Source organism: Macaca mulatta, chromosome 3, assembly GCF_049350105.2.
Source record: "Macaca mulatta isolate MMU2019108-1 chromosome 3, T2T-MMU8v2.0, whole genome shotgun sequence".
Classification (NCBI taxonomy): domain Eukaryota; kingdom Metazoa; phylum Chordata; class Mammalia; order Primates; family Cercopithecidae; genus Macaca; species Macaca mulatta.
Window position 1 is genome coordinate 1,357,033 of NC_133408.1, and position 26,788 is coordinate 1,383,820.

General features: G+C 56.1%; 1 protein-coding gene and 1 long non-coding RNA gene across 6 annotated transcripts in view; both read left to right on the plus strand.

Moving 5' to 3' along the window:
- Positions 1–690: 690 nt before the first annotated feature.
- LSS (lanosterol synthase) overlaps positions 691–26,788 on the plus strand; it is a 36,808-nt gene continuing 10,710 nt past the window's right edge. For 3 of the 5 annotated variants that reach the window (XM_077995292.1, XM_077995293.1, XM_028845209.2), the window contains exons 1-17: positions 691–733; positions 859–1,024; positions 1,778–1,916; positions 4,722–4,830; positions 5,483–5,604; positions 7,878–7,974; positions 10,835–10,970; positions 11,568–11,676; positions 12,054–12,172; positions 13,781–13,878; positions 14,568–14,595; positions 17,332–17,388; positions 18,446–18,517; positions 19,764–19,814; positions 20,468–20,617; positions 21,266–21,362; positions 22,133–22,238. In XM_077995292.1, coding sequence (XP_077851418.1) covers positions 720–733; positions 859–1,024; positions 1,778–1,916; positions 4,722–4,830; positions 5,483–5,604; positions 7,878–7,974; positions 10,835–10,970; positions 11,568–11,676; positions 12,054–12,172; positions 13,781–13,878; positions 14,568–14,595; positions 17,332–17,388; positions 18,446–18,517; positions 19,764–19,814; positions 20,468–20,617; positions 21,266–21,362; positions 22,133–22,238 — 1,670 coding nt within the window. In that variant the 5' untranslated portion in view covers positions 691–719. The remainder of the gene's footprint in view (positions 734–858; positions 1,025–1,777; positions 1,917–4,721; positions 4,831–5,482; positions 5,605–7,877; positions 7,975–10,834; positions 10,971–11,567; positions 11,677–12,053; positions 12,173–13,780; positions 13,879–14,567; positions 14,596–17,331; positions 17,389–18,445; positions 18,518–19,763; positions 19,815–20,467; positions 20,618–21,265; positions 21,363–22,132; positions 22,239–26,788) is intronic. The other 2 variants (XM_077995294.1, XM_077995295.1) reach the window with 1 other exon arrangement.
- On the plus strand, positions 23,402–26,775 carry LOC144339578 (uncharacterized). Its single transcript, XR_013414751.1, has 2 exons — positions 23,402–23,839; positions 26,145–26,775. It is a non-coding gene; the product is annotated as an uncharacterized LOC144339578 (long non-coding RNA).

The window sequence follows — 26,788 nt, forward strand, 5'->3', positions numbered from 1 at the left end:
CCCCCTTCCCCCCGGCGAAGGCTACGCGGCGCTCAGCTTCCCAGGGACGCCGGGTGGCGCCCTCCCCCTGGTCTTGCACTGGCCCCGACCGCCCGCGCCCACCTCACCTCAGGGCGGCCTCCTGCCCCCAGCCCCGGCCCCGGCGTCCGGGCAAATCCTGCCATGCGACAGCAATTCCCTGCCACCCGACCTTCGCACTCGCTGTCCCTCGCTCGAGCCTCGCTCCCCACGTCCTTCTTTCCGACCTGCGGCGGGACCCTCCTCACCGGCGCCTCAGACACGCTCACCGGAGAGCGCTGCGCACGAGGCCAAGCTCCGGGGAAACAAGCCTCTAAGGGGCGCGCAGGAGGCCCCACCCACCATCCCCGCCGGCCCCACCCACCATCCCGCCCCCACCGCCCCACCGACCAGCCCTGCCCCTCATGGCCCGCCCATAAGTCCCCACCCACCTCCCCAGCCCCGTCGCAGCCCCGCCCCCTCAGGCCCCGCCCCACGCCGCATGGTGCTCCTCGCGCTCCACCACTGTGGTCGCCTGACACACCCCGGGCTCACGCTCACGGCGCTCTGATTGGTTGCGTGGGCATCGACCCACCTGGGCCTGCGCGTCGGCCGAGGCTCGCGCCTGCGTAGTGCGCGCGGGAGGGGCGGGGCTGGGCGGCAGGTCCCGGGTGCCGAGAGCTGGCGGCTGGTAGTGGGCGGCGTAGAGCACTGCGGCTGCAATGACTGAGGGCACGTGAGTCCCCTCGCCCCGGGCTCCTGGCGCGGGCAGGGTGGTCTGGGTGCTGAGGAGAGCGCGACGCGGGCAGTGGGCCGGGGGTCGGGGCGAGGCCTGGGTCGCTGACGGCCGGTGGCCCTCAGGTGTCTGCGGCGCCGAGGGGGCCCCTACAAGACCGAGCCCGCCACCGACCTCGGCCGCTGGCGACTCAGCTGCGAGAGGGGCCGGCAGACGTGGACCTACCTGCAGGACGAGCGCGCCGGCCGCGAGCAGACCGGTCTGGAAGCCCACGCCCTGGGGCTGGACACCGTAAGTGGCTTCCGCGGAGCGTCCGCGAGCGCGGGGACCCCGCGGGGCCCTGAGGGGTGAGCCGTGAGGAGCACGTTTTCTCTCAGAAAGGCGGGTGGAAGGACCCGGCCAGCGACGCCCATCCCCAAGGCGAGCGCCCACGGGAGCTGCGTTCGCGGGCCCCTCCGCTTCGGCCCTTCATCTCTAAACCAGGCATAGGAGACTCCTAATGTTGCATTTTTTAGCACCTTATTTTGAGGTAATTTTTGACTTATGGAAGAGTTGCAAAGATAGTTGTAACTTTGTTTTTATTCACAAAACGTGTTTGGATCCAGTGTCTTCGTTGTGTGCATTGGAAGAGATGTTCCTCGTCAGAGTCTGCAGTGTAAACAGGGTCTCCTGCCAAGCCCCGGCCACCGTGGGAAAGGCTGTGCCACCCTTTGGGCCCTTTTTGAGAGGCCCGAGTCCCAGGCCCAGGTGGGCGCCCGTGCCCCACCCCACACTCTGGGTGCCTAGTTTATTCCAGACATCTTGGAGAAGTTAAGAATACGTGACTGGAAAGTAAAGCAATGAAAATGTGCAACTGTTCTTTTACTTTGCTGAGGTGTGATATCGAAGAGTTTCAGACTTTTGATAGAAACAGCTGACACTTTTAAAGTAATTTAGATTCACTATTTTGACTTGGGCTGTATATGAAGAGGGCTCCTCTGGCCGCTCAACAGTCCCGTCAGCTCTCTCTCTTTTTTTTTTTTTTTTTTTTCGGTCTCTTTGCAGAAGAATTACTTTAAGGATTTGCCCAAAGCCCACACCGCCTGTGAGGGGGCTCTGAACGGGATGACATTTTACGTGGGGCTGCAGGCTGAGGATGGGCACTGGACGGGTGACTACGGTGGCCCACTTTTCCTCCTGCCAGGTAGGAGTATGCTGCCCCAGCCTGAGGGTATGGCCACCCTGGATCACCCTTGGGATCCTGCCCCAGCCTGGTGTAGGGTTTTGATGGAGCAGGTGAAAATCCAGGGGCTCACATAGAAAAGGGCTGGCAAACTCTGCTCTGTGTCAGAATGGTCCTGCTATTGGCCTAGGGGATCAGCTAGCCTTGCCAGTGTAGGGTGACAGGCTCTCTGATAAGAGAAGCAAGTGGTTCTCTAGGGGTCTGTGTTGCCTTGAGGGAGGAGGAAGATGGGCTTTGAAGTCTCAGTACAGAGTGGGATGGGCATTCCAGGTGGAAGACCTAGCCTATGCCAAGGGGCTGTAGGTGGGCAGAGTGGTGGGTGGGGAGCTGTTATCTGCTGTGAACTTACTCTTAGCTACTGCAGGGGAACTTTAGGTTCAGGCTGGTGAGTAGGAGGAGCATAGCAATTGGACTGCCTGGGTATTGAACTGATTTGGCTACACAAGACTATTTTACATACTGGGAGTGTTTCTCTGCAGAAATCCTCAGCCTTGTAAAATGGGAAATTCCCTCCTATGAATTTATGCAATAGGACTTTTTCCCTAGTGACTTGTGATTGTTTCCACATCATTGTTTCAATGATGTGGATTCCTACATAAATAGGTTTTGTTTCTGTAATGACTTTTATTGATATGTCATTTTCTTTTACTATGCTGACTTTGTAGTAGATAGAAAGTCCTCATATACCTTTGTTGCCTTTCTTTTTAAAACATCTCTTACCTGTATCTATTCATTTACTCATCCAAATTGCTTTTATCCTGATTCTGTCCCAGAATAAAACCTGTTGGGACTTGAAATGAAGTTGCATTAGGTTTATATGTTAGTTTGGGAAGTGTTGGCCTTTTATGTTAAAAAGAGTTCCATGGTGTTTACTGTAGGCCAAGCCCTGCTCAAGTCCTGTTCTTCTTTTAGTCCTTAGAATAAGCCTAATGAGATACATTAGGAAGCTGAGGCACATTTATTCCAGGTCACTAGACTAGCAGGAGGAGCACTGGGATCCCATCTCCGCTTTGACTTCTAGCCCTGCTGCCACCTGGACTGTACAGCTTTGAATTTTCCTGTCCTGGGATTTGAGGGCTTGTCCTTAGGGGAAGTCAAGGTGCTCTTTCTTCCCTTGGCCCCATCAGGGAATGTTGAGACTGTTCCCAGGGCTCATGGTAAGGCAATGACATAGAGTTGGTCAGGAGATGGGTCAGCCTCACTTTGCCTCTGTAGCCTCATCTGTGACAGGATTGGAATCAGGTTTGGTTATGTGCACAGTGTCAGGCACGCAGTGGTGCTTGGTCGGTGGGGACTACTGTGTTGTTTGTTCTTGCTGCTTTGGCTCTGGGCTTAGCTTGCTGGGACCCTTCCTGTGGGCTGGCTGTGAGTTGGAGTTTTTTTGTTTTTTGTTTTTGAGACAGCATTTCGCTCTTGTTCCCCAGGCTGGAGTGCAATGGCGCAATTTTGGCTCATTGTAGCCTCCGCCTCCTGGGTTCAAACGATTCTCTTGCCTCAGCCTTCCAAGTAGCTGGGATTACAGGCATGCGCCACCATTCCTGGCTAATTTTTGTATTTTCAGTAGAGACGGGGTTTCACCATGTTGGTCAGGCTGGTCTCAAACTCCTGACCTCATGATCCGCCCCGCTCAGCCTCGCAAAGTGCTGGGATTACAGGTGTGAGCCACCGCGCCTGGCTGAGTTGGAGCTTTTCTTCCCTCTTTCTGGACTTTGGAAAATGCTCCTGGTCCATGATACTATGTAGACAACTCCCATCAAGTGTGGCCTGTGCAGCATTGGGCAGCACTGTGGTGAGCACTGAGTGGGGTCTGACCTAGCCCCACCATTTACTGGCTGTGCCTCAGTTTCCTTGCCTGTAAAATCAGGAAGATGCTGGCTCTGCTCCTGTCTGCACATTTCCCCGTCCTAACAGCATTATAACTGTTAGGAAAGAGATGGGCTTGTTTTGGGATGGCTCATTTTATGTGACCCCGTGCGCTGTCTCTGAGTCCATCTGCTCTTCTTCCAGGGCGTGTCTGGATGGTTTGAACACTAGGGCTTCTGACTGTCTAAGCCAGAGTCAGGTATTCATTCCATGGCACATGTGGCTGGGGTCTGCCCTGAGACCTGTCCTGTGCCAGGCTCTGGGGGCACATGGCTGATGGAACCAAGCATGGGGGGTAGAGGGTGGCCTGTGAGCACCATACCTGAGAGGACCAGGCTAGGGACAGAAGGTTCTTAGTGGATAATATTTATTGTTGTCTCTCCCTCCCCCCCAACATTTGCAAAGCGGCATATGCTTGTAAAAAATTTATGAAACAGAAAAGTATAAATAAGCAAATAGGTATTACCACATGCAAGGGTGACCAATTTTGTATTTTTCTTCCTAGCAGATGTTAAAGCAAGACCAACAGCCTCCCCTCATGGAAGGCCCACTGATCTAAAATGTTGGTTCCTTTTGGACCTTCAGGGCACTTGGGAGAGGCCTTCTTGAGGTGCTGTACAGGGTTTGGTGTTTCTCTGAGCGAGATGGTCATGGGAGCCAGGCATGGCTGAGTGGACTCTGCAGGCCCTAGGCAGGGAGCATCGCCTGTGCTGTGGCTGACGTTCCCTCTGGCCCTGTTCCCAAAGTCCCCCATGGGGGCTTGGGAGGAATGGCCTTTCGGGGGATGTTTTCATGAGAAGGAGGTAGCTCCCTGTTGGAGTGAGGTGCTCAGGAGGAAAGGGGCCTGGTCTTAGCAGTGATGACCACCTGCCCCCAGCGAGGAACATCTCTCCTGCCACACAGGCCTCCTGATCACTTGCCACGTGGCACGCATCCCTCTGCCAGCCGGATACAGAGAAGAGATTGTGCGGTACCTGCGGTCAGTGCAGCTGCCCGACGGTGGATGGGGCCTGTGAGTGTGCCCCCCCTGTGTCACTGCACATGTGCATGTGTGTGTTCTCATGATGTAGGAGATGCTTGGGTTTCCGGGCAGCTGCCAAGGATTAGGAGTGATTGCAGCTGTGGGCCCGGGGTGGGTTGGGGAGAGACTAGCAGGAGGGGAGTGGGCTGGAGGCTGTGCAGGTGGGGCCTCGGCCTCACATCTTTTGTTAAATAGGTTTTGTGACTGTTAGGACACTCTTGAGACCCACATGTGAAAACTGTCAGTCTGTTATCACTTAAGGCAGAAGAAAATTGCCTTTGACTCTGGGCTGGCAGCAGGTGGAGGCAGGGCCTGACAGCTTTCTTGCCGTGTGGCACAGGCTTTGGGAGCAGAGCTGTAGCCCAAAGTGAAATGCCCTGGGGCTAGAAGTGTTGACTCAGGCGTGGGAAGGTGTAGAGCAGGCGGGTCAGGGTGAGGAAGGTGCGGGGGCTCGGTTGTCATGGGAGGTGCGTGAATCTGTACTGCAGAGTGGCTGCTCGGGGCTCTCCTGTGGTGGCACGTTATGTCAGGGTAAGGTATTTTAGCATTCTTAGTTTTCTGAGGAAACTCCACAGAAAGTTTTACTTTATTTCTTAGAAGTAAGGACAGATACCAGTTTCTCACCTGTCCTCTGCCCCTCTAGGCACATTGAGGATAAGTCCACCGTGTTTGGGACTGCGCTCAACTATGTGTCTCTCAGAATTCTGGGCGTTGGGCCTGACGATCCTGACCTGGTACGAGCCCGTAACATTCTTCACAAGAAAGGTATGCCCTGTGCAGCATGTCCTGGGCCAGGGGTTCATGTCATCTCGATAATGAGCTCTCGCATACGAGATACAGAAAGATGCACTTCCAGCTGAAACAATGGGCAAAGCACATGAGCAGGGAATTTGTCAAAGCAGAAGTAGGCAGAAACTGTTTAACCTAGGCATCGTTTTTTTAAAAAAGCAAATTAAGAGCCAGGCACAGTGGCTCACGCCTGCAGTTCCAGCACTTTGGGAGATTGAGGTGGAAGGACCACTTGAACCTAGGAGTTTGAGGCCAGCCTGGGCAACATGGTGAGACCTGGTCCCTACAAAAACAATAAAATATTAGCCAGGTGTGATGATATGCACCTGTAGTCCCAGCTGCTTGGAGGCTAGTAAGGCAGGAGGATCACTTGAGCCCAGGAGTTCTGGGTTGCAGTGAGCTGATTGTACCATTGCACTCCAGCCTGGGTGACAGAGTGAGACCCTGTCTCTGAAAAAATAAAAAAGCAAAGCAAATTAAGACAACTAGGTAATTCTGTTTGTTTCCTGAACTGGTGAAGACTTAAACGAAGCATGTTAATATGTCCACCTTCTTGGGGCAGCCTGACTGCAGGTGAGAGCAGGCCTGGAGCTTGCAGCTTCCGAGCTGGCCGTCTACCTCTCCAAGCCCTGGCTGTCCACCTCTCCAAGCCCCGGCCTGGCTACCTCTCCAAGCCCTGGCTGTCCACCTCTCCAAGCCCCGGCCTGGCTACCTCTCCAAGCCCTGGCTGTCCACCTCTCCAAGCCCCGGCCTGGCTACCTCTCCAAGCCCTGGCTGTCCACCTCTCCAAGCCCCGGCCTGGCTACCTCTCCAAGCCCTGGCTGTCCACCTCTCCAAGCCCGGGGCTATCCGCCTCTCCAAGCCCCAACTGTCTACCTCTCCAAGCCCCGGTCTGGCTACTTCTCCAAGCCCCGGCCTGGCTACTTCTCCAAGCCCCGGGCTGTCCACCTCTCCAAGCCCCGGTCTGGCTACCTCTCCAAGCCCTGACTGTCCACCTGTCCAAGCCGTGGCCTGGCTACCTCTCCAAGCCCTGGGCTGGCTACCTCTCCAAGCCCTTGGCTACCTCTCCAAGCCGCGGACTGGCTACCTCTCCTCTTGCCTACAGGCCCTGAGGGCAATTCCAGCCCAAGGGAATCCATGACTCCTGCTTCTCCAAGAAAACCTAGTTCATGATACGGCTCTGCAGAGCCTGGCCTGGTCTGGTCTTCTGCCTTTCACGGACCTTCCGTAGCCAATCCCACCTGCCCTGCTCTCTGCTCCATGCACAGGGGCCTCCTGACAGCCCCTCAAAGGCCCTTGCTATCCCAGGGCTCGCCGTGCACTGCCTCCTTAACCTGGAGCCTCTTACCTTCCACTCCTGCCCCGCTGGCTCACACTTTACATGTTCCTTCTTTGAGGACCTCTTCCTGACCTACCATGCCAGATGGAGTGTCCTGTTACGCATTCTCACGAGATCCTGCCTTCTTTTTTCATGGGCTTGTCACTGTTGTCATCAGTTCACTGTCAGCCTTTGGTGTCATTGATGCTGCGTCCCCAAGGCTGCTGTCTGGTTCCCACCACAGTCCTGGCGCCTGTCTGGTGAAGGAATGTGTTTAGGCTGCACTTTGCCTAGTAGCTTTGTGAGTCTTTGACTTTTGCATACCTTTTGGGGTTTGGAGCAGGGACTCCTCAGAAGTGTGTTTAGATGGCGTGGCTGTGCCAGAACTGCATGCTGCTGAAGTGGCTCTGGCATGGGGCCAGTGTGCTGGAGCTACTCTGGAGTTTGGGGTTGTCCCTGTTCCCGTACGGGACCAGTCTGCCAAGTGGAGATGACACAGATGGGGGCAGCCCAGGCTTGGCTCAGAGGGCGAGGCTGAATGTGCGCTGTCACTTCCCCGCATTGCCTTCTCCAGGTGCATGTGCACCTGGGCCCCTCGCTCACCTGAGCACTGAGGTGTCCCTGGACCTTCCCAGGTAGCTGTCTTCACGTGCTCCTTCCTGGGGCCAGGGGTTGCAAACACCTCTCCTGGGGCTGGACACACTCACTCCCAGGGAAGCCACTGGTTCCACCTAGGAGCCGTATATCCAGGGCAGTTCTGAGCACTCTGGAACCTGCTTCGCACATGGGGGTTGCAAGATCCGCATGCGGCTGCCCTTGGCTCATGGAGAGGGGCACACGTGACTCCCAGAGGGTGAAGCTTCCCAGCTAGAGCAGCGCTGGCTTTGCTGACAGGAAGCAGGTGACATGGGCCTATTCTCTCCCCTCTCAGGTGGTGCTGTGGCCATCCCCTCCTGGGGGAAGTTCTGGCTGGCTGTCCTGAATGTTTACAGCTGGGAAGGCCTCAATACCCTGTTCCCAGAGATGTGGTATGTCTGCTGTTGATTTGGTTGTTGGGCCGCTGCTGCCGTCCCGAGGAGTAGAGTGACAGGGACCGTGCGTGGGTCAGGCGCAGGCTGTGACACAGAGAGGAGTGGTCATTCTGTGGGTGGGGGGAGTTAGGCTCCTGGCAGAGGCCCTAATCGAGCTTGAGTTCTATAGGGATACAGAAAGGGGGAGGTTCCCAACTGGGCAGGAAGGAGGCTGTGCCGTGGATGGAGGTTCCCGCGTCAGGCCGCAGGCAGGGCTGGGTGGCTTCCATCTTGCTATGGAAGACTCTGAGCATCTGTAGGAGTAGGGGGAGGCTGCCCCTCCCCCACCCAGCGCAGGGGCGTCCTGTGCTGCTGCTGCTGTGCTTGTCTCCTTTGCTGGTGAATGTGAAGTGTGTTCCAACGGGACACCTCACCTGTGGACTCAGTGTGCGTGCCTTTACAAGATCAGTGTTTGTGGCCAGGTGCGGTGGCTCACGCCTGTAATCCCAGTGCTTCCAGAGGCCAAGGCGGGCAGATCACAAGGTCAAGAGATCGAGACCATCCTGGCCAACGTGGTGAAATCCGTCTCTACTAAAAATACAAAAATTAGCTGGGCATGGCGGCCCACGCCTGTAGTTTCCAGCTACTCGGGAGGCTGAGGCAGGAGAATCATTTGAACCCGGGAGGCAGAGGTTGCAGTGAGCCAAGACTGTGCCACTGCACTCCAGCCTGGCAATAGAGCGAGACTCTGTCTCAAAAAAAAAAAAAGATCAGTGTTTGTTTTTTTAAACAGAACCACATACTGTTTAAATACTCAGCAAAATCAACATTAATTTCTTATCATCTGGTGTTTTTTTGTTCTGTTTTGTTTTGAGACAGAGTCTTGCTCAGGCTGGAGTGCAGTGGCATGATCTTGGCTCACTGCAACCCCCGCCTCCCGGATTCAAGCGATTCTCCTGCCTCTGCCTCTCGAGGAGCTGGGATGACAGTCTCAGGCCACCACACCCAGCTAATTTTTGTATTTTTAGTAGAGACAGGGTTTCACTCTGTTGGCCAGGCTGGTCCCAAACTCCAAACCTCAGGTGATCCGCCTGCCTTGGCCTCCCAAAGTGCTGGGAGCCATGAGCCACTGCGCCCGGCCTTACCTGGTCTCTTTAACCACTGTCTTGTAACATTTTGTGGCTATCTATTGAAAGCAGTGAACATCTCCCCAGAAAACACTCATGCATATGAGTTTACCCCGTTATACATTTTGGGAAGTGAGACCCTGGAACCACACGGAGCCCCTGCTGGCTTCCTGGAGTGCTGTGGGAACCCTGGTGGGGATCTCCCCTAGAGAGCTGTCAGCACGGCTGGGGGTCCCAGCCGTGTTAGATGACTTTGGTGGAGGGGGGATCAAGCTAGCAGGAAGTGAAGGGACTGCTCAAGAGGGGACAGCAGTGTCCTGATACAAAGGCCGGGGGTTTCACCCCGGAAGCCAGTTTGGGTGGTGAGGGGAGGCACGGGGATGGCGAGATCACCCCCGGAGGGTAGACAGAGCTGACAGAGTAGGGGGCAGGGTAGGGCCATAGAACACATGGGTTGGGAGGTGTCCTGGGGCCATTCAGGTGCCAGCTGGACTCTGCACCTCACCCATGTGTAATGAGCAGCAGAGGAAGGACTGAGACAGCAGTCGGCACAGCTGCCAGGGCAGGAGGGGTATAGAGTCCACATGCTGGTGCTGGTGAGGGCGTCTCATCTGCTCCACTTGGTGGGGCCGTCAGTCAGTGCTGCTGCAGGAGCACACTAGGGTGCTGCTTGTCTTTGCTGGAGTTGCTTGGAGGGTGGGTTGGGAGGTGAAAGGAGGACCACAGACCTGAACCACTCCTGCTGCAGAAATGCTGGAAGTATAACCCAAAATGTAAAAAAAAAAAAACACCCTTTTAAGTAAGTGGATGTGGAAGTGGGCCAAGGCCCGATGCCACAGTCAGGGAGCAGGGAAGGCTCAGCATTGCTCACCCTCCTGTGGCATCACATAAGGATGGGGGCTAGCAGGGAAAGGGTAGAGAAAACCTGAGGTACGCACAGACCCTGGGAAGCTGGTGGAACTGTGCTAATGTCAGCAGCCAGTGATCAAAGACCCAGGCCTTAGGGAGATTCCACAGACCTACAGTTAATTTTTTTCTTGAGATAGAGTCTCACTCTTGTCACCAGGCTGTGTGCAGTGGCACAATCTTGGTTCACTGCAACCTCCTCCTCCTAGGTTCAAGCGATTCTCCTGCCTCAGCCTCCCGAGTAGCTGGGACTAGAGTCACATACCACCATACCTGGCTAATTTCTGTGTTTTTAGTAGAGACAGGGTTTCGCCATGTTGGCTAGGCTGGTCTCAAACTCCTGACCTCAGGTGATTCACCAGCCTCGGCCTCCCAAAGTGCTGGGGTTATAGGCGTGAGCCACCGCGCCCAAAGTTTCTTAAACTTTTAAAAGTAAACTTTAAATTTTGGAGTAGTTTCCAATTTCTGGGAAAGTTGCAAAGACAGCCGAGAGTGTTCCCTAGGGCCCTCACACCATATCCTCATTGTTGATGTTTTATGTTACCAAGGTACGTTTGTTGTAGCTAAGAAACCCACAGACAATGCTAAGCCTTTAGGAGCTCCATCACCTGGCTTTAGTATGCAAAATGCTGACCAAACTAGGAGGTGCAGCTCCTCGGAGGGTGCACCTGCAGTTCAACTGTCCCCCTCAGGAGCACGGTTGGGAAATGCCCGCAGATGCACTGACGTGGTGGGGAATAGCCATCCACCAGTGTTCATGCTTGGAAGGGCCCAAGGTATGGATGCTGGCGGAGGGGGCAGGTTTGAGTCTTGGGGTCTCCCACTGACTCCTGCCGTTGCCCCAGGCTGTTTCCTGACTGGGCACCGGCACACCCCTCCACACTCTGGTGCCACTGCCGGCAGGTGTACCTGCCCATGAGCTACTGCTATGCCATTCGGCTGAGTGCCACGGAGGACCCGCTGGTCCAGAGCCTCCGCCAGGTAGGACCTCATCAGGGAACAAAGTGAGGGCCTCTGGGGCTGGGACCCACAGGGCCTGGGGCTTCTGGAATCCAACCACACCTGTCCACTCACCTGGCGGCCCTGTGGAGCCGAGAGCCCTGTGATCAGAGCAGAGCCTCCACCTTCCTCCATTCTGTAATAAATAGTGAGCAAGCTCTGCCCAGAGGGGACTTGTGCTATGGGACAGGCAGCAGCTGTAGCCCAGGGTTCCTGGGGGTACTTCCAGGACTCAAGGGATGCAGGAGGCAGATGCGCACTGTGTGCTCTGGAAGCAGGCCTGAGGCGGGGTTTGAGGTGCAGGATGTTTATCAGGCCTGCCCTGGGGAAGGAGGAGGGGCAGAGGGAGGAAATGAGCTTCTGGGCAGACCTGGGGCTCACGGAGCTGGGGAGCTCCTCGGAGCAGTCTTCACACAGGGGGCCTTCGTGTGCCCTTGGGGTCAGTTGCTGGAGGGACCCCCACCCAGGAAGGGACTAGCCCGGGGCCCTGAGGGCATGTGGTGGGAGGCCACCCTCCTGGTTTGAGCCAGGCCTGCCGGGTGCCCCCAGGCCCCAAGGCTCAGACACTGCCCCCACCAGGAGCTCTATGTGGAGGACTTTGCCAGCATCGACTGGCCAGCACAGAGGAACAACGTGGCCCCCGACGAGCTGTACACGCCCCACAGTTGGCTGCTCCACATGGTGTATGGTGAGCACCTCCTGATGGGCTGGCAGGGCAGCCGGGGGTCAGGGTGTTGCCCATTCATTCACGTACTCATCCCCTGCCAGTGGCACTGGGCCACCCCCTCTGTGCCAGGCCCCGGGGCGGGATCTCATCGCCCTGCCCCTCCCCACCGAGAGCCAGCTGGTCTTCCACTCTCAGGGCCCACCCTGTGCAAGGGTGTGTGGTAGGAGGGTGTGCGGCAGCCCCTTCTGGGCAGGGAAGGAGGAGCTCGGAGACCAGGCCTGGGGGTGGGTTGTGGGGGAACCCTGGGGAGGGGCAAGTCCGGGTGCTGCAGTGCACGGGGCTCCAGGCCGAGGCCAGTGTCATGGTGTCTGGCATCCGCTGACCCGCATCCCCTGCAGCGCTCCTCAACCTGTATGAGCGCCACCACAGTGCCCACCTGCGGCAGCGGGCCGTGCAGAAGCTGTATGAACACATTGTGGCTGACGACCGATTCACCAAGAGCATCAGCATTGGCCCGGTCAGTGCCCCTGCCTGGCTGCTGACTGCAGCCCCTGAGGGTTAAGGTCTGAGAGTTAAGTCCTGGAGGCCGGGCTGTGAGCTGGGAGTGGGGTCTTCTGGAGCACCTCCATTTGGGAGGTGGCCCTCCGATCTCACAAACGTTTGAGGGCTTCTGTCCTGGTCCCCTGCATGCCCAGCTCAGTGAAGCCGCCCCACCACACTCGACTTTTCCTTCCGTCCCCCACCAGCTCTTGTCCTCAGTGTGCCTGGACACTCTCCTGGAGGCCCCTTCCTGAGATCCTGCTGGCTAGGTGGGAGGGGTGCTTTTTCCTCACTTGGTTCCCTCCGAATTCCTCTCCCCAAATAGTTCATCATTCGCCATTCTCCCATCCGGTTTAGACATGCCCAGGGTGGGTGGGGGTAGCAGGGTCCTTGGGTTCCACTCCTGATTCCTCCTGCCTAGCTAGGGACTTGGAGCGCTAGCTTCTGTGGGGCCTGCAGGGGGCCAGGTGTGGGCCAGTTCAGTGACCTTGGAGGTGCAGTCCCCGGGCTACTGGTGCAGGGCCGCCTCCTGACAGAGTCAGCAGCTCCTGGGCTGTGCCGTAGCTGCTGCGGCGTAGTGGGTCGGCCTGGGCATTCTCTAGACATACCCAGGTGGCACTGGCCACTGAGTCCCACCCTGACACTGCATCTCGGGTTTTTGGGGCCTCTTGCCACCTCAGTGAATCACCAGTTCTGACGGACCCTGTAGCGGGTCCCTCGTTTGCTGCTCAGCAGTGGTGTGGTTCTTTGTGGGTTTTGGTTTAATCCCACGTAGAGCACATCTGTACTAAATGCATAGAAACACGCTTACAATTGGATCTTGACTTGTGAGATCCATAAGTAAAAAGTTGGGGGCCTCTGGAACGTTCTGTTCTGAGGAAGAAGGGGGGCAATCGGTCCCTACTGCTACAGTCCTGTCTTCGCATCTCTTCTTGGGCCCCTCAGGCCCCGTCCTCTGTCCCCTGTGTTGTCTCTAAGGCACCTGGTAGCCCACGCCCCTCTGGCTCCTCCTGGAACCCTTTGCTGCTCCCTGATGGAGTGCCGGTCAGTTCTCACACGCTAAGCCAGGCTGTGGACTCGGCCGACACTGCCTTTGTCTGAGTCAGGTCCTGGGGACACAGTTGTTGCCCATCGTCACTCAGGAAACGCCTGTTAGAGCAGAAGGCCCCTGTCCTGGCCCTGAGGGAGCTGTACAGGACCTTATCCCTGGGGTCTGCTGTGGTTCTGGACGGGACCTTGTCCCTGGGGGCTGCTGTGGGTCTGGACGGGACCTTGTCCCTGGGGGCTGCTGTGGGTCTGGACGGGACCTTGTCCCTGGGGGCTGCTGTGGGTCTGGACGGGACCTTGTCCCTGGGGGCTGCTGTGGGTCTGGACGGGACCTTGTCCCTGGGGGCTGCTGTGGGTCTGGACGGGACCTTGTCCCTGGGGGCTGCTGTGGGTCTGGACGGGACCTTGTCCCTGGGGGCTGCTGTGGGTCTGGACGGGACCTTGTCCCTGGGGGCTGCTGTGGGTCTGGACGGGACCTTGTCCCTGGGGGCTGCTGTGGGTCTGGAGCAGAGCCCTGACAGGGCTGTGTCACCTGCAGATCTCGAAAACCATCAACATGCTTGTACGCTGGTATGTGGACGGGCCCGCCTCCACTGCCTTCCAGGAGCACGTCTCCAGAATCCCGGACTATCTCTGGTGAGTGTGGCTGGGATGTGCTGGTGAGGACTCTCACGAAGGCTGGGTCTGAGCCCCGGCTGCGTCCCAGTGAGGGGGCCCCCATGGTGCCATCTGGGAATGCTGCCAGGGAACACCACCAGGCACCAGCAGTGTCAGGGCTTGTGGAAGCCACTGAGGGTTGTCTTTTAATTGGAAGATTTGCCACCCAGTGGAAGCGTGGGGTGGTCCCAGAAGGTAGAGTGAGGAAGGGGGTGGTAGGTAGCAGGGCAGCTTCAGGTTGGTGTCAGGGAGGCCTGTGGACAAGGGGAGCTTGTCAGCCACGGACTGTGCCCTGGAGGTGGGGCCGCTGTTATGGAGGGCACAGAGCCGTCCCACAGCGGGAAGCCTCCGCGTGCAGGCCTCTTCCTCTGGTCCCTCGGCACTGCACGAGGGCGGCAGGGATGGCGCAGCCTGGGGTCAGGGAGCCTCCCACTGCCCCTTGCCTTGGGTGTGCCCCTCCTGGGTGAGTGTGTCCTGTCTTCCATAGAGTGTGGCCCTCATGCCCAGGAGCCCAGCAGCCCAGCTGGGGTGGTATCCAGGCCAGTGCCAGGCCTCGGGGGAGGGGACAGACCCCCTCTCTGGGACCCTCCTGGGTGCAGGGTCTGGGTAGCCAGCTGGGCTTCCAGCTTTCTCCCTGCACCTGACTTGGGCTTTTTTTGTCCTCACAGGATGGGCCTTGACGGCATGAAAATGCAGGTAAGGGCTGCAGGACTGCGGCTGCCTGCTTCCTTTGCAATCATTTCTACCCTCTATTATTTTTCCTTTGGGGTTCAGAAATAACTCCTCCTGGACCAGGTCCCGGCAGCGCGTGACCAGAGGCTGCGTCAGTTGAGGTCTCTGGCTGTGTCGCTGTGGGTGCCCACAGTTCTCGAAGTCTGTCTGCAGCTCTCCTGTCTGCTTTTTGCCCTGATGGTCCGAGTGGGCTCAGCTGTGTAACGACAGACCCAGAGCTGCAGAAGCTCTCATCTTGTTACTGTGGCAGGAGGTGGCTCTGCTTCGTGGGGGCTTCTCCTCCGTGCACTCTTAATTTAAGAGGCTCCTTCTTCAGGTCCTGAGTGGACAGGACAGGAGCCTGGAGGACCGTGTTGGCCTGTGGCCAGGCCTGGGAGCTCCCCGAGGACTTGGCCTGAGTGGGCTGGAACCCAGTCATGAGGGGCACCAAGCACAAGAGAGTGGGGAGGCCGGTGTGGGATCCTGGCTGACGTTGGTCCTGTCCTGGCTCTGGGGGCCCTATAGACCCCAGTCCTGTCCGATTGGGCTGAGCCTGCGCCCCTTTGTGCATTGACACAGTGGGTGTGTCAGAAACCCAGAAAGCGTTGCCCTGTGCCTCGTGGTCTAAGGAGGGTTACACCCTGCGGGGCCTGTCTTCTGTCCCCCACACTGATTCAGTGTGGGAATATGGTGTCTCCAGAGGTGTCCTGGGTGTCACATTTGGGATAGACACACATGGGCCCAGCACTGCCCGCCCCAGGGCTACCCTTGGTGCCAGGTGCCCCCAGCCACGAGCTTTTACCCAGCTGGCCTTGAGCTCTCCAGAGGCTCCCTGGACACTGTCCGTGTTTTGTGAAAAGGTTTTCAAAACACATGCAAGGTAGAGGTGAGTAACAAGCCCTAGAGCAGGCCGTGGCCTCCCTGGCCCTCCCTATCCAACCCTCCCTGTCCTTCCATCCCTGTCCAGCCCTCCCTGTCCAGCCCTCCCTGACCCTCCCTCACCCTCCCTCCCTGGTCCTCCCTGTCCCGTCCTCCCTGACCCTCGTCCCTGATCCTCCCTGTCCCTCCCTGACCCTTCTCCCTGACCCTCCCTGTCCGGCCCTCCCTGACCCTCCTCCCTGATCCTCCCTGTCCCTCCCTGACCCTTCTCCCTGACCCTCCCTGTCCAGCCCTCCCTGACCCTCCCTCACCCTCCCTCCCTGGTCCTCCCTGTCCCGCCCTCCCTGACCCTCGTCCCTGATCCTCCCTGTCCCTCCCTGACCCTTCTCCCTGACCCTCCCTGTCCGGCCCTCCCTGACCCTCCTCCCTGATCCTCCCTGTCCCTCCCTGACCCTTCTCCCTGACCCTCCCTGTCCAGCCCTCCCTGACCCTCCCTCACCCTCCCTCCCTGGTCCTCCCTGTCCCTCTGTGACCCTCCTCCCTGACCCTCCCTGTCCCACATCTCTGACTCCTCAGTGCACCTCAAGCTGATGAGGGCGTCTGTGTTTTTACAAAATTGCTCTGAGGTTGTCACACCCAACAAACTTCATGACGGTTCCTAAGTGTAGTCCTCACGTTATGGCTGGTGTGTGTGAATCAGGATTCAGGCCGTTCACACAGGCCTTTGGTTGTTGGTCTTTGAGCTCCTGTTGGTCCAGCAGTCTCTGTGGTCTCTTTTCTCCTCCTGGAAGGTTTGTCCCTGAAGGGCTTCACATTCCAGAGCTGACTGGTTGCTCCTGCTGTTCCCTGAGTTTTTGTAAACTGGCCAGGCCCTGAGGCTTGATCCCATTGTGTTTCTTTGGCGAGAATGCTTTTCTGGTGGTCCCTGCCTGGTCCCTCCAGTGCGTGGTATCTGGATACCTCTGCCACACACCACCCTCTGCCCAGTCCCTATGTCTGTCTTGGTCAGTGCCCAGCTCTGTCTCACTAGGGTTTGGTCACCGGCCTTTTGAACTGAGACCAGAGTGTGTACCTGTGAGCCCAGCTCGGGGTGAGATATGAGGTGGGGCCTTCCCAGCCCTGTGCAGAATTCCCATCACCTCCAGGTGTACTCATTAGCCGGGCGCGGTGGCTCACGCCTGTAATCCCTATACTTTGGGAGGCCGAGGAGGGCAGATCACGAGATCAGGAGATTGAGACCATCCTGGCCAACGTGGTGAAACCCCAACTCTACTAAAAAATACAAAAAAAATTCGCCAGGCGTGCTGGCGGGCACCTGTGGTCCCAGCTACTCCGGAGGCTGAGGCAGGAGAATGGCGTGAACCCAGGAGGCGGAGGTTGCAGTGAGCTGAGATCGCACCACTGCTCTCCAATCTGGGCGATAGAGTGAGACTTCATCTCAAAAAAAAAAGAAATGGGGGTCATTTCCAAGCGTCACCATGACTGAGGTGCGCTGCTGTCACTGGGTGAGAGCAGCTGGATGCTCTGTGTGTGGGTACTGGAGCCTCTGACGGATCGTCCAGTCCTAGAAGTGTCCTCAGAGGGACGCTGTCCTGCCTGGTGGCCCATGAAGGAACGGGGGCGCTCCACGAGGCTCCCCGACCTGTGTCTGCCTGCAGGGCTCAGCCTTCTCTGAGGCCCTTGTCAGCCATGAGGGGTGCCCAGGGCTCAGAGCCTGAGGCTGAGTGTTGGCTGGGTGGGAGCCCCCACACCTGGCCCTCAGGTGCCCATTGGATCCTGGAGGCAGTGGCTGGGAGTGGGAGGGGCTGCACCCGCTGCTGTAACACCGTCCTTTGTGTGTAGGGCACCAACGGCTCACAGATCTGGGACACCGCCTTCGCCATCCAAGCTCTGCTTGAGGTTCGTGGCTCCCCTTTTCTCAGCCTCAGCTGACCTTCCTGTGCACGTGAGCCCACGCGTTCACCTGAGGGCAGCACTGCTGACCACACGGTTGCCACTCCTTGGTATTTCCAGTGACCTGGGCTCTGGCCTCTGGCTTCAGATGGTCATGCTGTGGAGGGGGCGGCCTTGGCCAGCAGCCCTGGGTGTTGGGCTGGGTCGGGGGCCTTGGGAGGGCAGGGGCTGGAGGCTGTGTGAGAAGGGGAGCCTGGTGAAGGCTGTTTCTGAGAGTGCAGGCAGGAGTGGGACTCCAGGCTCTTCTTAGTACTGGAACTGCTCTGGCCAGGCACGGTGGCTCACGCCTGTGATCCCAGCACTTTTGGGAGGCCGAGGTGGGTGGATCACAAGGTCAGGAGTTCAAGACCAGCCTGGCCAAGATGGTGAAACCCCGTCTCTACTAAAAATACACAAAAATTAGCCGAGCGTGATGGTGGGCACCTATAATCCCAGCTAGTTGGGAGGCTGAGGGAGAGAATTGCTTGAACCTGGGAGGTGGAGGTTGCAGTGAGCCAAGATTGTACCACTGCACTCCAGCCTGGGTGACAGAGTGAGACTCTGTCTCAAAAAAAAAAAAAAAAAAAAAAAAGAGAGAACTGGAACTGCTTGTGCTTGTTACGGGCATTCTCCAGCCAGTACTGGAGAAAAACAAGAGTGGATTTTTACGCTGGTGGGAGTGAGGTCAGTGGGATTCCGAAAGTGTTTCTGGAGAGTCCTGAGGGCTGGGCCACACAGGGTGCTGGAGACCCCCTGGCGTAGATGCTGGCCAGGCAGGTGGGTGCTGGCATCCATAAATGGTCTCTTCTGCGCCCTTCCATCTTCAGTCATATCTCATGGACTTTGGCTTTTTTGTCTTTAAAGGTAAGTGCAACAAGAAACCCTGGCACTGTCTAGAGATGTCCGTCAGTTTGATTCTGGTTCCCAGTGAGGGCGGGATGTGGCCAGGACCATCGGGAAACCAGTCCAGCTGTGCTGGCCGTGCAGGGGCAGCTCAGCCTCTCTGTCCTGCTGTTTCTTCCAGGCAGGCGGGCACCACAGGCCCGAGTTTTCGTCCTGCCTGCAGAAAGCACACGAGTTCCTGCGACTCTCGCAGGTGAGGCCAGTGCCTGGGGCTCTGAGGGGGCTGAAGAGGGGGATCAGGGCCGGGAGCTCCTGCAGGCAGAAGTGCCCACCTCACCTCCACCCTGCCCTATTTCCTGCACTGGTTTTTCAGGTCACCCCCACCCTCCCCTCCCCTCCCCTCCCTAGCCCCTGCTCCACCCACCAGTCCTCCTCGGGCTGGCCTCACCTGGGGCAGCTCTCGGAGGCCTTCAGGGTGCTGGAGGTGCTGGCAGTTTCTGCATCCTGCTCATGTTGGAGCCACTGTGTGCAGGGGCCAGGCACGGGCAGGGGCTGTGTACCCTGAGCTGCACAGCCTACACGGCACCTCCGTGTCTCTGAAGCACCTCTGCCCACGGAGGTGATGCCAGCCTGTGGACTTTTCCTCCTGAGACTGCAGCGAAAGCCCCGGTCCATCCTGCCAGATCAGCTGCCCACAGACCCTGCCCGAGCCCCTAGTTTGACCTCAGTATCTCTCACACATGTCTGCACGCCAGTCTGCAGCCACAGTCATCCCATGTATGCACCCCAACCTCCCATGTCTCCCATGCCTCAACCAGTGTCCCTCTGCCTGGAACCACTGCCCCCCAGCGCCATCTCCCACCCTTCACCTCTCACCAGGACGTTCTTCTGCAGGGCTTCTGGGTCTTCCTGGCCTCCGTGTGGCCGAGGCTGGCACCCATCTTGGGCTCAAGCAGAGGAGGGGCATGGTCCTGTTGTGCCTGCCCCTATGGCAGCCTGCTCCTGCTCCTGCCTCCTGCCTCCTGCCGAGGACTTGCTCTGGGTGATGGGGACTTGGGGAGGCTGACTGAACCCTACTGCACTCCAGGCCTCTTTCCTTCTCACTGAGGTGAGAGGCAGCCCAGGAGCTGAGGTCCATGGAGCTGGGGTTGTTCAGGAGGCAGCGGGGGCCCCTGGCACAGAGCACACCCGCAGAGACCTGGGCCCCCTCCCTGCCTTCTGGCCAGTGGGGAGATCACAGGGGAGTCAGGTGCCTCCCATCTGGGCTGGTTTCAGCCCTCGATGGCCAGTCACATTTCTCAGCAGCCGTGGGTGGTGAGCTGAACAGGTGCGGGCCCTCGGGTGCCTCGCAGCACCATGATGGCTATGGCCGGCAGAGTAAGCTCCCGGGCACGTCCTGCCTCTCCGGTCCTGCCCAGTCTGACTCAGTGATGTCCCAGATGGGGATGTCCCGTGGTGACATGTTCTCTGCTTCCACATTTACCCTCGGTGCTGCCCAGGTCCCAGATAACCCTCCCGACTACCAGAAGTACTACCGCCAGATGCGCAAGGTATGCGGAAGCCAGCCCCATCCCTGCCCCGTCCCCAAGGGGAGGCCGCCCTCCGCAGGGTGGGTCCTTCCGTCTGAAGGGGGCTCTTCCTTTGGCGTCTCTGGGTGTCCTGCTGTGGTAGACGCCTGGCGTGGGGGCCCATGCCTCATGTTGCTGAGCTGCCTGGCACATGGGGCACAGTTGGCTTGCACACGTGGCTGTGCCTCAGAGCGGTTCAGGTGGTCACGGCACACGCAGGCTTCGGAAGGACAGCCGAAGTGTAGTCAGGGCGTCCGGGGAAGGAGAGGGAAGAAGCAGACCTCAGGGCCCGGGTGGGCTGTGACCACAGGTGCAGGCTGTGAAGTTAGGCATGGACACAGCTGCTGCTGCCTGTTTACGATGGGGTGGGGGTCACCTGGGCCCCATCCTATCTGTCGTGAGATCTGAAGGTGTTGAGGGTGTGAGCTGCACCCCTGAGGGTCCCTATGCTGGAAGCTGGAGGTCTGTCTGGATGTACCCAGCTTGGGGCCCTGGCTATACACACACCTTTGGTGGATGGGCCCCTGCCCTGACCGGGTGCTCTGTGGTGGGGACGGATGCGTGCGGCTGTGGGGTGGGTCTGAGAACTGGGGTGTGGACACCCCCAACCTGGGGTCACGGCTTGTGCTCTGCAGGGTGGCTTCTCCTTCAGCACGCTGGACTGCGGCTGGATCGTTGCTGACTGCACGGCTGAGGCCTTGAAGGCTGTGCTGCTCCTGCAGGAGAAGTGTCCCTATGTCACCGAGCACATCCCCCGAGAGCGGCTCTGCGATGCTGTGGCTGTGGTAAGGCTGTGGTCCCAGCAGCCCTGTCCATACATCGTGTCCCGCAGAGAGCTGCGTGCTTACTTCCACTCCCGTGGGCTCCGGCCCAGCACACGCTCTGGCCGGGCCGTAGGAGCTTGTCCTTGGACAGCGTCTATATGTGGAGAACTGTGAGCTCTGGCTGGACCCCTAGGGGCCTTGCTGGGCTGTGTGCACAGGGCCCTGCACTGCGGAGCTGGTGTCCAGCCCAACCACTGATGCTTGCAGGAGCCGGTGTGGCCCGCAAGTTTTCTGTCTGGTGGTTTCCGCGGGGTGTCTGAAGAAGGAATTTGTTGGTTCTGGTGCCACATCCTTTCAGCACATCTGGCTTTTGTGTATGTTTCCCAGTGGAGACCCTGCCCTAATCTGGCAGCACACACTTGGTTTCTAAGTCATGGCACGTGTGGGGGCATATTCCCTGGTGGGTGTGCACGGAGGCCCTGATGGCTGAGGTTGCAGCTACTGCTTGGGGCACCCAAGGGCTCGGTTAACGTGGAAATCGGGTCTCCACCCTCTGCTCCTGCCCCATCGGTTGTCAGCCCTAGTGTTGCCTCTAGAGAGTTCCGCTGTGGCCTGGGTGCCTGTGTGTCTCAGGACGTGGGTGAGTTCTCGGGTGCTGTGTGATTTCAGCTGCTGAGCATGAGGAATCCCGACGGAGGGTTCGCCACCTATGAGACCAAGCGTGGGGGGCACTTGCTGGAGCTGCTGAACCCCTCGGAGGTCTTCGGTGAGTGGTCGGCCAGTGCTGTGGCACACAAACCCAGGGTTGGCCAGCGCTGTGGCACCCAAACCCAAGGCCGGCCAGCGCCGTGGCACACAAACCCAAGGCCGGCCAGCGCCGTGGCACACAAACCTGGGGTTGGCCAGTGCTGTGGTGCACAAACCCGGGGACCAGCTTTTCCCCCTTGCCCAAGGCTGCAAGGCCCAGGTTCACCAGCAGATCTGTCTGGAACCCTCCCTCAGCCCAGGCCGTTCTGTGCTCCTCCATCCCGGGGGGTGGCAGGATCCTTGTGTTGTGGATAGGAGGGCATCAGGTCAGACATAGGGGTCGGTGGAGGGTTCCGGTGAGATCCACAGCCTGGGCTGGTTCCCGCTCAGTCCACAGGGCTGTGTTCTGGGGGCGCTGCTGTGTGTCCAGAGCACCTGCAGGGAGGTGTTGGGGACTGAGGGGACCCATGCCATGGGCGGTAGGCTGCTGTGTGTGCGTGGTTGCCACTGTACTGGTCTTGGGGGAGGATCTCACCCCTGGTCCACCTCTGGGCACCTCACATATACCCCCCTTTCTGGTCCCCTCCCATCACACGTGGCTTTTTGGGGTGGGGTCACAGCTTTCTGCTGTGTTCCCCTCATCTTCGCTCTCACGTAGCACAGGTGTGTGTCCTGGGCCGGCCAGTGTTTGCTCTGGAGGTTGGTCAGGGAGGCAGGGTCCAGGCCTGGGATTTGGCCTGGGCAGCCAGGGTGAAACTCAACACCTTGGTTGTTCCCTCCCATTCCCAGGGGACATCATGATTGACTACACGTATGTGGAGTGCACCTCCGCCGTGATGCAGGCGCTTAAGTATTTCCACAAGCATTTCCCGGACCACAGGGCAGCAGAGATCAGGTAAGGAGGGCCTCAGCCCAGGATGCTCTGCCACTCAGTGTGGGGGCTGCCAGGTCGGGGGCCACAACCCAGATGCATCATTCTCTAACACAGGGCCCTGGCGGCCCATCTCAGAAACAAAACTCATGGAAACGTGCAAGAGACTTCGGATGTTGTAGAATCCAGTCATATGCCCTGAAGCATGAAAATATCTCTTAGGGGCTCTTATAACACACAAATGGATTTTCTCTCTCTCTTTTAATAATGTTAAAAAGACATTACATACCTAACTCCACCTGTGTCCCAGTAGCGGTTTTTAAGTAACCTTTCCTATTGGAGGGTAGCCAGTATTCAGAAAAGTGTACAGGTTGATCTTCCTGAAGTGAACAGGCGCTGGTGCCAACATTAGACATAGTGACGCCACCAGATCCCTCAGCTCGCCCCGTGAGGGGGCGCCCACATGCCTGCCAGGTCGTGGGCTCCTGTTGCTCGCTTTGAACCTTGTCTGGGTGGACTCCTGAGGTGTGGAATTCGTGTTGCCTTCTGCTCTCCTGCGTGTGGTTGGCCAGGTGGCTTGGGTCACAGCAGCGCTCTGTCCCTCCGGCCTTCGGTTGAGCGCCGATGCCGCGCTGTGCAGCTGCCTGTTGTCAGCACCCAGGAAGATTTCAGTCTGGGTTATGATGAAGCGTCTACTGTGAACACTCTTGTACTTATCTTTTGGGGGCACCCGGGTACCCATTTCTCATGGTCACATACCTAGGAGTGGCATTGCTATGTTAGAGGGTACGTTATAGAGTATGTGGTTTTTGTAGGTTCTTTTTTTATCCTGTTACGATTCCTTTTTTTTACTTTTGTTAAACCTGGTGTAGACTCACCTTGGTCGTGATGCATTGTCCTTTTTATATATCGCTAGATTCAATTTGAAGAATATTTTGTTAGGATTTTAACAACTCTGGTTACAAGAGACAGTGGTCTATAATTTTTTTTTCTTTATAATGTTTTTGTCAGGTTTTCCTGTTAAGATGATGCTGGACTCAGGAAAGCAGTTGGAAAGTGTTTTTTAAAATACTCTTTAGAAGAATTTGTGTAGTATTCTTAATATTTCTGCCTTAAATGTTTGGGGAAAATTACCGGAAATGCCAGTTGGGCCTGGAGTTTTCTTTGAGGAAAGGTTTTAAATTAGAAGTTCAATTTCTTTCCTTTTTTCTTTTTTTTTTTTTTTTTGAGATGGGGTCTAACTCTGTCACTCAGGCTGGAGTACGGTGTAATTTCTTTAATAGTTTATAGGACTGAGCAGATTTTCCATTTTTGTATCAGTCTGGGGAGTCTTCCCATTTCCACTTGGCTTTATACTGATTCGTGCAAACTTGCTCAGTGTCCTCTTGGATGGCTCTGAGCTCAACGCTGACGTCCTCCTCTTCCTTCTGAGAATCTTACACTGATCTTTTGAAAAAAACCATCTTAGTCTTTGATTCTGTTTTCAAAGAGACTTTATTTTTGGTTTCATCAGTTTCTATTCGTTGTTATTTTCTTTCTTTTTTTTTTGAGACGGAGTCTCGCTCTGTCACCCAGGCTGGAGTGCAGTGGCCGGATCTCAGCTCACTGCAAGCTCTGCCTCCCAGGTTTACGCCATTCTCCTGCCTCAGCCTCCCGAGTAGCTGGGACTGCAGGCGCCCGCCACTTCGCCCGGCTAGTTTTTTTTGTATTTTTTAGTAGAGACGGGGTTTCATGGGGTTAGCCAGGATGGTCTCGATCTCCTGACCTTGTGATCCGCCCGTCTCGGCCTCCCAAAGTGCTGGGATTACAGGCATGAGCCACCGCGCCCGGCCCTTTCTTTCTTAATTTTTTTGAGAAGGAGTCTTGCTCTGTTGCTCAGGTTGGACAGCAGTGGCGTGATCTCAGTTCACTGCAACCTCCGTCTCCTGGGTTCAAGCGATTCTCCTGCCTCAGCCTCCCGAGTAGCTGGGACTACAGGTGCTCGCCACGATGCCTGGCCAATATTTTGGTATTTTTATTAGAGACAGGGTTTTATCGTGTTGGCCAAGTTAGTCTTGAACTCCTGACCTCAGGTGATCCGCCTTCCTTGGACTCCCAAAGTGCTGGGATTATAGGTGTGAGCCACCACATCAGCCTTTGTTATTTTCTTTCTCCTTTATTTTTCTTGAATACTTAGATATTTGATGTTCAGGCTTTTATTGAAACACGCACTTAAGGCTATAAATGAGTTTTGATATATCATTCAGTTTGAAGTGTTTTCTGGTGCTCGCTGCGGTAGCACAGATGCTCAAAGTGTTTTCTGTTTCTACTGTTCTTCTCTGGCCCACGGGTTGTGTGGGAGTATGCTGCTTCATTTACAATCTAAGAATGTTCTTGTGTGGGTTTTTTGGAAGCCGTGGATGGTGCAGGGGTTTTCTTGTGCTTCACAGGTACAGCTAGGAGGGCACCGTGTTCAGGGTCTTCTGTTAGCCTGGCATGGCCCTTGGCCATGTCTGCTGTGCAGCGTGAAGTGGGTGCGAGTTGTCCTCAGCCACATTTAGAAAATTGGCCTTTTAAAAAACAGATCCTCTTTTAAAAATCACTGTAATAAAAGTAAAGCAGGTTCTTTGCAAACAAGACTTGCAAAATACAGAGAAGTGTGAAGCGGCAGCTACGTCGCCCTCCTCGCCCTGAAGGAGAATCTGCTGTTGCTGTTTGGTCTCCACATTTCCATGGTGGCTTGCTGCCCCTTTCATGCCTGGCCCACTTTGTGCCTGGTGAGGTTTCTAAAAGCCCCACCACTGAGCGTGCTCCTCCAGCACGAGCAGTAATGACACAGGTGTTGTGTCATTTTACTCAGTAGCTCCTGGGTTATTTTTCAGTTTTCTTTTTTCTTTTTTTTTTTTTTTTTAGCTTTTCCCCATTTTAACCTTAACTGGTATTTTCTTGTTAAATATTTATTCATGACCATTATTATTCCCTAGAGCCACATGGCTTGGGGTCCACCTGTCTGGGTCAGCCCCCATCCCTGCCCCTTCTGGCTGTCTGACCTGGCCTGGTGACTTCTCTTCTCTGCTCATCTCTCTCCCTGCCTGGGTGGGCAAGAGTACAGCCTCGCAGAGCGGTGGGATTGTGTGAGATGCCGCAGGGAAGCGCGTCAGCTGTAGTCACTGTGTAGAACGATGAGTCCTGGATGTGGCACGCAGGGGAGCAATGGTGACTTTGTCACGGGCTTCCTCTGCATTTGTTTGGTGACTTCCAAGCTAGAACATTCTTTTTTTGTTTATTTGTTTGAAACAGGGTCTCACTCTTTTACCCAGGCTGGATGGAGCGCAGTGGTGAAATCATGGCTCACCACAGCCTCAAACTCCTGGGCTCGAGCAATCCTCCCACCTCAGCCTCGTGAGTAGCTACAGGTGCATACCATCACCCCTGGGTAATTTTTTAAATGTTTTGTAGAGATGGGGTCTAGCTGTGTTGCTCAGTCTGGTCTGGAACTTCTGGGCTCAAGCAATCCTCCCACCTCGGCCTCCCCAAATGCTGGGATTACAGAGTGAGCCACCACATCCAGCCATTTAAAAAATTTTCACTAGGATGATTTTTCTTTCATTTTTAAGCACAATAAGTATTTGTGTATTATGTTACAGATATTTTCCCCTCAATTTCTTTGTTCTTTTTATCTCTTTAGGGAATTTGAATATACGTTTTTAACTTTTAAATGGTTAAATATATTAGTCTGATTTTTATGTTAAGATTTTAAACTTGCTGGGCTTGGTGGCTCACGCCTGTAATCCCAGCACTTTGGGAGGCCAAGGAGGGCAGATCACAAGGTCAGGAGATCGAGACCATCCTGGCTAACACAGTGAAACCCCGTCTCTACTAAAAATACAAAAATTAGCTGGGCATGATGGCGGGCACCTGTAGTCCCAGCTACTCAGGAGGCTGAGGCAGGAGAATGGCATGAACCTGGGAGGCCAAGATGGCGCCATTGCACTACAGCCTGGGTGAGAGTACGAGACTTCGTCTCAAAAAAAAAAAAGATTTTAAACTTACCTGGAGAGTTTTTGAGATACAATTTGGAGTCGCCAGTTACTTTAACACTATTTATATGGAATATTCTATTTTACTACACAGACTTAAATTCTCCCCTAAATTCACAAAGGTATAAAAAAGTTAGAAAAATAGTGAAAAGTACTCCTGTTTACTCTGACTAGGATTCCTTAGTGGGTGGCCCTGTACCCTGAGGGCTTCGTTACCTGTCCTCCCATATGATCCAGGCTCTGTCTACCCTGAGGGCTTCATTACTTGTCCTCCCACATGATCCAGGCACATTCTTTCTTGAACCATTGGAGAGGAAGTTGCAGATAGGATGTGCCCCTAACTGCCTGAGTATTTCTTAGCAGGTATATTCTTTTGTGCAAGTGTAAGTCAGAATGTTAATGTTGATGAAATACTAATCTGCCGGCCTAATTGTTCCAATAATGTCCTTTGTGGCAAAATTTTTCCTCGAGCTTTAATCCAACATCATGGGTTGCATTTGTTTGTTTTTATTTTTGTTTTCTTTTTCTGTTTTCCTTACCCTTCTCACTGTGCAT